Below are 10,000 nucleotides of genomic sequence, written 5' to 3'. Positions count from 1 at the left end.
TATATGTTTACTATAAAGTCCTTGCGATAATCATTACCTAAATTGTGAGGGGATTACTAGAAGTTAAAGGTAAATGAAAGCAGTTTTCAAAAAGCTATTTCAATACCACTTGACGAACCTGCATAGGTCTAGGTCTCGAGAGCTCCGATTGGTTGCATTCCCTCCCCCACCCGCCTCCCACTTACCCCACCCCCCACCAACAACCGGGTACATATATTGCGTCTATCACTTCAATCTTTTAAGTCTTGTGCATCCTGGATATTGATGGATTTTATTTAAACCAGCTGTTTTTTGGGGATCTTTCACTGACATAGTCGTTGACATCTCTTGAAAAATGTATCAAGATTTCGCTATTCATTTTTTCTTTTAAGTAGAAGGACTTTTACACAGTGTTCAAGTAGTTTGTGAATACATCACGTAAAGTATCCAATTAGGGAGACTTAAAAAAAAAGAAGAAATTTATACCTTATGTAAATTATGTCAGTGAGGCTCGTGCAGAATACCTTCCTTGCTACGTGCGGGAATTGCACTAAAGTAAAAACATGAGAATCAGTCGGTTCGGTCTTTCAAATGAACGCCATATTCTTTGGATGTTGAATTTCAAGTCAAAGGTCCTTAGGGTGGGTTTGTTCCATATGAATTGATAATAATAATATTAATAGCATTCGACTTAAGCCGTTTTTGACGTACGCATTAATGAATGATGTAATTATGCACCCTGGCGTCACAGTCACTAAGCTCCAGTCAAAAAGGGGATTTATTAATCTCGCTGGAAGTAGAGTTAAATAAATGATAAATCTCTGTCACTTTGGATTTTGGGGAGCGATGGCAATTAATCGTATGACATATCCGTATATCCAATCAATAGGAGCCTCTGAAGATTTTGACATTATTTTAGCTCTCTCTCTCTCTCTCTCTCTCTCTCTCTCTCTCTCTCTCTCTCTCTCTCTCTTTTACTCAACGGAACAAAATAACCGATCATTCATAAATGTACATATACTTCCTGGTGCATAAATATTGCCTTGTAAATCAACGGGGCAACGGAGTGTGTATTTGTTTGTGGGTGTATATGTGCGTGTTTGTGTGTTAATACTTGAGGTACAACGTAGGGAAGAAAGACAAAATCCTCAAGTGTTATCGCGGACAGTTGGAAATCTGAACTTTGTCACCGGTAAGAGGCCGGCCTCGTTGATTGTATCAGCCAGACGGTATCCCATCTATGCTAAGCCTTAAATTCCCAATATGTTCTCACACTTCCTCCCGTCGGATAGTAGGCCTCCTCCTCCTCCTCCTCTATCCGCAGGCCTATATTTTCTGTCTTGCTATTTTTGAAGAAACCCTCTTTTTATATATATATCTCGCTGGTTTTTAGTTTTTGTTATTTTTGCTGGAGAGGGTAGTTCTGTGTGTGTGTGTGTGTAAATGGGTATATATATATATATATATATATATATATATATAATATATATATATATATATGTGTGTGTGTGTGTGTGTGTACATATATATACATATATATATATATATATAATATTATATATATAATATATTATTATATTTGTATATGTATATATATATATACTATACATATACATATATATCTATATATAATATATAATATATATATATGTATATGTATATGATATGTATATATATATATATATATATATATAATTGTATATATATGTATATAGTATATATGCGTTCTTATTTGTTAATTTTTTACTTATACAGATTATTTTCATTTATATGGGATGCTATGAAAAGGATATGACTCGTTTTGTTTTATTTGAATATCTCCATTATAATTTTCAACTAATAAAGTACAAATTAATTTTTACAAGTGATAAATAGTATGGGGAAAAATCCCTCACTAGCATTTCTCTGCTTATTTTAGTGTGTAGAATTTTTTTTTTTTGTTTTACAGAATATTATTTGTTTTCGTTTTTAAAAATGTAATATAGTATGTGTTTTGGTGTCGCAAAGCAACGCGCGTAATTATAAACATTCGTACGCATTTACCCCGGGGACGTGAAACCGTGCATGTTTACATACGGGTTTATGTCTGTAAATCTTAATGATTAATAACTCGAGGAAAATGCAAAACTCAAATAAAAACTTTTCGGAACTGACACACGGTGACACGGGTGAGAAAATACGGCAATATGGGTGTCATGTCCAAAACCGTTTACCCCAGTGACGGTGAAAGTCAGGTGTACTGTGCTGGTGGCAGGCGGGGAGAGGCAAAGGCAGGGGAGGGAGCGTTTATTGTCACTATACTCTGTTTTTTTTTCATCTGTCCATCCGCCTGTGGTGTTTTTGTATGGCAACACTGCGTCCCAGGCTTTAGATAGTTACGCTAATTGTAAGTTTTAGGTAAATAAAAGGATATCTGGGTGTACATTTGTAACTGAAAAGTGTTTTAATAATTTACTGTATGGGAATTACACCGTTAATATTCGAAATAGATATTTTTTATAATCGTTGAATGTAAGGCTGAATGTAACTATCTAAAGCCCGGGACGCAGTGTTGCCATACAAAAACACCACAGGCGGATGGACAGATGAAAAAAAAACAGAGTATAGTGACGTGGGGTGGGGTGGGGGGGGGGGGGGTGGGGGGGGGGGATGTCGAGGGGTGACACTGACTATACATGCAGCTTTTCGTTAAGTCTTTGAAAATAATTCATCCTAGTTTTCTGGGACGATGCTTTGGAATCCCGTTAAAAAAAAAAAGCAGTAGTAGTAGTGAGTTTATTAACCTCACTGTAAGCTACGGATGCAGCTTGAAGTTAGGTTAGTTAGGTATATCTTAGTTTAACCAGACCACTGAGCTGTTTAACAGCTCTCCTAGGGCTGGCCCGAAGGATTAGATATTTTTAAGTGGCTAGGAACCAATTGGTTACCTAGCAACGGGGCCTACAGTTTATTGTGGGATCCGAACCACATTATATCGAGAAATGAATTTCTATCACCAGAAATAAATTTCTCTGATTCCGCGTCTGCAGAGCAGGGAATCGAACTTCGGACCACCGGATTGGCAGCCGAGCTCGAAAACCACCCGGCCAGCGTGGAATTGAAGTGATAATAGGCATTAAGAATACCAGTAAGAATTTATTCCCTTAGTTGTTAATAGTAATAATAACTGCAATAGTAGTAGCAGTAGTAGTAGCGAGCAATGATCCAGTATATTGTTCATAATTCTCTACTTTTGTATTATTCCATTCTTGTATGCGACTGCTATCTTCAAAACCTGTTGGTAATTTCAGCCGTATTAACCGACATAGGCAATAAGAACTAGTAACAATTCTTCTCAGTTACCGGGTGTCTTTTCATCATGTGAATCAAAAGAAAAATAAGTCCCCTTAGAAATACTGGTCACTTCGGGGGCAAGAATGAACAAATCATTTATTTACTAACAAGCTATCTTCAAGAGCGCCGTGTGGGGATAGTGCCGTCGGTGCACTTCATGCGGTGCATTGTAGGCATTACTTGAGGTTCCTTGCAGCGTCCCTTCGCCCCTTATTCAAACCCCTTTCATTCCGTTTAGTGAACCACCGTTCATTATGTCTTAATTTGTGCTGAATGACCTCATGGGTCCCAGCTCTTGGCCTCTGGCAAGGGAATCGAACTTCGGACCACCGGATTGGCAGCCGAGCTCGAAAACCACCCGGCCAGCGTGGAATTGAAGTGATAATAGGCATTAAGAATACCAGTAAGAATTTATTCCCTTAGTTGTTAATAATAATAATAACTGCAATAGTAGTAGCAGTAGTAGTAGCGAGCAATGATCCAGTATATTGTTCATAATTCTCTACTTTTGTATTATTCCATTCTTGTATGCGACTGCTATCTTCAAAACCTGTTGGTAATTTCAGCCGTATTAACCGACATAGGCAATAAGAACTAGTAACAATTCTTCTCAGTTACCGGGTGTCTTTTCATCATGTGAATCAAAAGAAAAATAAGTCCCCTTAGAAATACTGGTCACTTCGGGGGCAAGAATGAACAAATCATTTATTTACTAACAAGCTATCTTCAAGAGCGCCGTGTGGGGATAGTGCCGTCGGTGCACTTCATGCGGTGCATTGTAGGCATTACTTGAGGTTCCTTGCAGCGTCCCTTCGCCCCTTATTCAAACCCCTTTCATTCCGTTTAGTGAACCACCGTTCATTATGTCTTAATTTGTGCTGAATGACCTCATGGGTCCCAGCTCTTGGCCTCTGGCAAAAAGTCAGTATTCTGTTCTATTCTTTTCTCAAGAGAAACTCTTGATTTCGACAGAAGAAGAGTAGAATCTAAGTAGGAGAACCTATGCTTATGATTTTGTTGTATAAGTTTGTCAGACTTGGTACGTGAGTTTTTCGAATGAAGAAATGTCAACACAGGTTTGTGTTGTTGCTTCATTAGAGGCGGATTGATGCTGGTGACCTTAAAACTTTATCCTCATGGATAAACTGTAACTACTTTTATCATTATTGTTATTAGCGTTCCTGACAAAGGTTAGGTTTTGGCTATAAATCCGTAGTCGTGCATGTTTTATACATGTAGTAAAATGCCACGGGCAAACAGTATATGAATTTAAGAGCCATCCTTGTGCATTATATTATTTCAAGGATCTTTGTAATAAAATTAAAATATTGGTTATTTATCTTGTAGTTAACGAACACATAATTGTAAATATTTACATTAAGAAAATATCTGTTGCTTATCTTATCATTAAAGAACGCATAATCGTAGACAATGACATTGAATTATACATTAATATCAGAGGTTTAGTGTCTTCGCAGTGAATCGTATCTTCGGCAGCAATACTTAGTACCATTTTACCAACTGTTATGTATTTATTTATTTATTTATATATTTATTTTGTATTCTTATTTATTTATTATTTATTTATTTTAAGCTAGAGATATTGTATAGTATTATTCTTAGTTCCGTATATGTCATTGCTTCTAATCTACTTTTATTTCATTGCTCCATTGATTACGTATCATATACATTTTAGCACAGTGTTCATGGATGGTCATACGAATGTAATTTGTAATTAGCCCTGAAGCCAGGCACTGGATCAAGAAGGTATTGCGTGTCGAAATTCAAAGAAAAAATCAAGAAGTGAGATGGTAGTTGACGTGTTTCCATTTGCTCTTAAATTAGTTTATTTTTCTTCGTAATTAGGAAAGTAATATGCTCTTTTTTGTGCTTGTTTGATTGAATATATATATATATATTATATATATTATATATATATATATATATATATATATAGATGTATATATATATATATATGTATTATATATTAATTTTTTTGCTGGATTTAGTTGGCGTTATTAATTAATCACCTTTTTTACACGACTTTTTCTTCTATGTATATTGATATATACTATTTTCTGGCTGAGCATTTTGTTAGTTATCTGTTTATTTATTTATTCTTTTATTTGTTTACTTTCTTATTTATTTATATACAACCTATGACCTTGCTTAGTCCTTTGCTTATTGGGATATTTTTTTCATTGTCCTTTGGGTTGCACGGATGGTCGTTTTTGTACCTTAAGATTACAATATACTTCACATTCCACCGTTATAGTAATTATATACGCTTTATTCCATCTGTAAAATAAGTAATTGATATTTAGCATACCAGTGTTTACCCTTTCTGCTTTCGTTTTTATTTCCCTTTCAAATCTTTAAAGCTTGAGTGGTTTACTGCTTTTCGTGCCTTTCATTTTGTATTTTTTTTTTTTCTTTATTTACCGTGACTATTTCCCACACCTCTTCTTTATTGTTTCGTTTATTTATTTTGTGTTTTTTACTTTGATCCTTTGAATCTTTTCTATTCCGTTAATGTTCCTTCCTATAACCTCTTACATTTACATTGTTTTTATTCGGTTTCTCTGGCATAGTTGTTTGATATATTGTTTTGTTCTTACTGTATTTTCTATTCCTAGTTTTTTTTAACATAAGAGGGCATATTAATAATAAAAGATTTTAAGGTGTTAAAATACTTATTTAAAAAAAGAAGTGACAAAATCATTATATATTTACGATGCTACAAATTTGGCAGATAATTTAGATGTACTTAATAGCTGATGTAGTAATAGTGGTGATGGTATTGTAATGGCGATTTAGCAACAGATGTTATTTGTAGACTAGAAAATAAATGACAAGTACTGCTGTTGTGCGAGAAATGGGACCAGTGAAAAACTACACTGCTATGGAACCGAGAGGAGAAAAAATGATTTATGAGGCGTTAGGGAAATGCGAGAGAATTAATCTCAGAAATATCCTGAGTATCTCAAAGTTAATCGTCACCCGCTCCAACAAATCTTGTTTAATGTAAATTTCGAGTTTTAACGTTCAGCGTCCGAATACATGTAATCGTAAACGCCTCCTGATACGAATGAGCTGCTTTAGTTCTGTGACTCGGACGAATAGAGAGAGAGAGAGAGAGAGAGAGAGAGAGAGAGAGAGAGAGAGAGAGAGAGGGTCTATTTTCGATCCGCGTACCACTACAATGTTTCAGGCGGTATCCAATCCCCCGGGAGAGATTTAGCAACCTAATCAAGATTAAGAGATTAAGACGCCACTTCCCCCTCCTTTCCTAATCTCAAGTAGCCGGAACCGACCAATGGGAGGGCGCCTCTGGCAATCCCCCCGCCAATCAGGTGAGAGATCGCGGCTTCAACGTGTCAAGAATTAACGTTTCTCTGGTTTTAAACATTTTGTCTTCTTTTCTTTTTTTTCTTTCTTTCGCTCTTTCTCTCTTTTTTTTTTCTTTTAATTCTGCATCACTGGCGTGTGCGCGAGGCCGATTGTTTTTGTTTTCATTTTTATAGAATTTTGGACGTTACGTTTAATCCGGTGTAAATCGTATATCAGGGACTTGGCTCCCCGGAGTTGAAAAAAGCAGATTCAGATAAAATCTATATATCAACCAGATGCGGCCGATGATTTTTGCACCTGAAGCTAACTGAAAGTGGATTGTGTGTGTGTGTGTGTGCGTGTGTACGCGTGTATGTGTGTAAAATGCGACGGTTTAACAAGGGCTTAAAGATAAGATGACCCAGAGAAAAGAGGCTTTTACAAGAGGGATACAAACCACGGAGCTTGTTGTATATACAAGGCCCTTGATGGAGACACTGCTCGCGTAACAAACAAAGGTTTGTTTGAAAGTGCCTGGACATCACTTTGACTTTCTTAGATGGCCTGTAGATGGGGGATTTTGATATCGCTCGCCGTTTGTGCCGTTGGTATGTTCAGGGCACGGGATCTGGAGTAGGGGGAATGGCGGTTGGAAGGGGGGTTGGTTTGTGAGGGGAGGAAGGTTGGCTTTTTGTTGTCCATCTTCAATAGATTTCATTGAATTTTCACCAAGAGATAAAGCTGATGGGTATTTTGACTTCAAAGCAGCACTGTCGAAATAGAGGTGCCAAAGTAGAACTTGATTCTACAAGGCATCACTTCATTGTAAATATACTGTATTTTTTTCTTTTTTTTTATTCAGTTTGAAGTTCAGTGTATCGTAGAGGCTATACTTATGTATGTATTAACCCATGTATGTGAAAATCCATTAAGGCTCTCTATATTTTCTTATTTTGAAAATGTATTACTCTCATTAAATGTATGCGTTTCTTCACTCTGAGCCTGTTTATTGCTTACTAGTTAATCATTCTCCGTTAAGAACAGTAGATATATTGCAGTCTTTCTTTTATTTCTATAAAACAGTAAGTATGTACGCGAGAGAAAAAAGTACACTTCATCGTATTAGTTAGAAAATATTTTCATCGTATTAGTTAAAAAATAAATTCGTAGAATCTCAGCATTATCCGTATAATACGATTTGCACGATTGAAAGGCCTACATAATATGTGCATTATATATATATATATATATATATATATATATATATATATATATATATATATATGTGTGTGTGTGTGTGTGTGTGTGTGTGTGTGTGTGTGTGTGTGTGAGAAGTTGAGTGAAGAGGAAAAAGAAAAAGAGAAGATTGTTGTAGGTGTTGTAAAATAACGCATATTGTGTCGAAGTATACAATGAAGTATACAATGAAGTCGGTAAGAAGAAAGTAACAGAAAACGAATTAAAGTTATTGCGTAGAGAGGAGTACAGTACTTCGAACAGTTCTTGAATGCGTACGATAAGAGAGAGACAGATGCAAATGGAGCAAGAGTTGAATGGGTTAGTGTAAAATTTCAAGTGATTTATGGAGGAAACGGTTGAGCTTCTAAGGATAAGATATAAGAGGTAAAGAATGAAAAGGTGTCAGGAGTTGATCTGATTACAAATGGCAACAGTGTGACCAAGTGGCTGACCAGGATAATAAGGTATCTCTGAATGAGGGAAATGTTCTAAAGGGATGGGTAGGGAGATAAGTGTAATGTTGTGCAAAGGGAAATGTGATAGAAGTGAGTTTAATAATTTTAGGGCACAATGAGTTTAAATAACTGATAATGTTATGTTAGGATTGGGATTGAGAAAGTAACACATACAACAGAAGGATTAACAGGGAGGAGCAATTTGGGCTTAGCCTAGGAAGATGCTATGTGGATCACGTGTTTGTGAAGTTTGAGAGAAAAATAAGCTGGATGTGGAGCTGTGACAAAACTCATAGGTATGTGATGTGGAGGATGTTGAGGACTATGATGTGAAAGATAATAAGTTATGATAATCAGATGCTATTATGACGAGAGCATTTCATAGATCTACATCAGTGACTAAACCGATACACAAGTGGATCTCAATCAAGGTATATTATGTTTTCATCGCTTGTCACTATAGTTATAGAGTGACTGGCAGATTTATTAGCTAAGAAGAGTTGTGAGTGAAAACAATCGACAAAGTAATGAAAATGAATTTACTGACAGACCAATACTACAAAAAAAAAAAAAAAACTATATACAATATCACTAGTAAGACGAATACTGTAAGACCATTACCCAATTATATACGAACATACTGGGTTGTCTATGAAATTTTTCTCGATGTGAATAGATAAGTATTGACTTCTCTACTGATCTTCACAAACAAAGAAACAAAAAAAAAAAAAAGAAACAATTGAAAACTCATCAACTGATACTTACGGAGAAGCAGAGAAGAATGACCTCGTTGGTATTCCCAGGTAGGAATCTGGGTAGGTGTAGGCGTGTCTGTACAAGTTCGGTCTTTTCATTCTCCGGCGTCTTTTGTAGTTCCCGTGTTCGAACATGTCTTCGTGCTGAGGATCTGAATAGAATAGAAAACAGAATTTAGGCCAGAGGTCAAGCACTGGGACCTATGAGGTCATTCAGCGCTGAAACGGTTATTGACGGTAAAAGGTTTGAAAGGTGTAACAGGAGGAAAACCTGGTAGTTGCACTATGAATCAATTGTGGAAAGTAAGATTGAAGAGAGAGAATATGAAAGGAGATACAGTAGAAGAAACGAAAGGAGTTGCAGCTAGGTGCCGATGGCACGCTAAAAAAAAAACTTAAGTAATGCCTACATTCCACCGCGCGAGGTGCACTGGTGGCAATACTCTCCTACGGGATGCCGAGGATCTGGAGCCCTAGGGTATGAAACATCACATACAATAAGGGAAACTCTCTTGGCTCTGTTCGTTTAGTTCTATTGCAATGATGGACCAATAGACTCAAAGCTGATTTTTCTCTGCTGTAATTAGCATGCATGCGTGAATGTTAGACTGATGTAGCATTATCATCTCTGCTTGCCTAAACAAAATTCTCAGTCTATCATGAGTGCTATTCAACTGATTCCGTGTGTACTTCGAAATCTATTCCGTTAGCGGCAAAAATACTAACACGTGATTTCTAGTGTTGTCTTTAAAAGAAAGTAGCATTATAAATCTAGTTATCGTGTGCCTTTCTCTTGTAGAAAAACGTAAAGAAATGTTTTATTAAAGGGAGGGAAGGGTTGATTCTTTATGGTTCAGATAAAAAATAAAAATGAAATGTTGATAATCTTCCAGGAGTTGTGTAGTATCT

At 36.2% G+C, this 10,000-nt stretch overlaps 1 protein-coding gene across 1 annotated transcript in view; it reads right to left on the bottom strand.

The window, feature by feature from the left end:
- The window catches only part of LOC135206228 (forkhead box protein L2-like), a 53,477-nt gene that overhangs the window by 38,519 nt on the left and 4,958 nt on the right, over positions 1 to 10,000 (bottom strand). The window contains exon 4 of the mRNA XM_064237587.1: positions 9,102 to 9,243. Within this exon, the coding sequence (XP_064093657.1) occupies positions 9,102 to 9,243 (142 nt within the window). The remainder of the gene's footprint in view (positions 1 to 9,101; positions 9,244 to 10,000) is intronic.

This window comes from Macrobrachium nipponense, chromosome 29 (genome assembly GCF_015104395.2).
Source record: "Macrobrachium nipponense isolate FS-2020 chromosome 29, ASM1510439v2, whole genome shotgun sequence".
Lineage (NCBI taxonomy): Eukaryota > Metazoa > Arthropoda > Malacostraca > Decapoda > Palaemonidae > Macrobrachium > Macrobrachium nipponense.
This window is presented reverse-complemented; position numbering and strand designations above follow the sequence as displayed.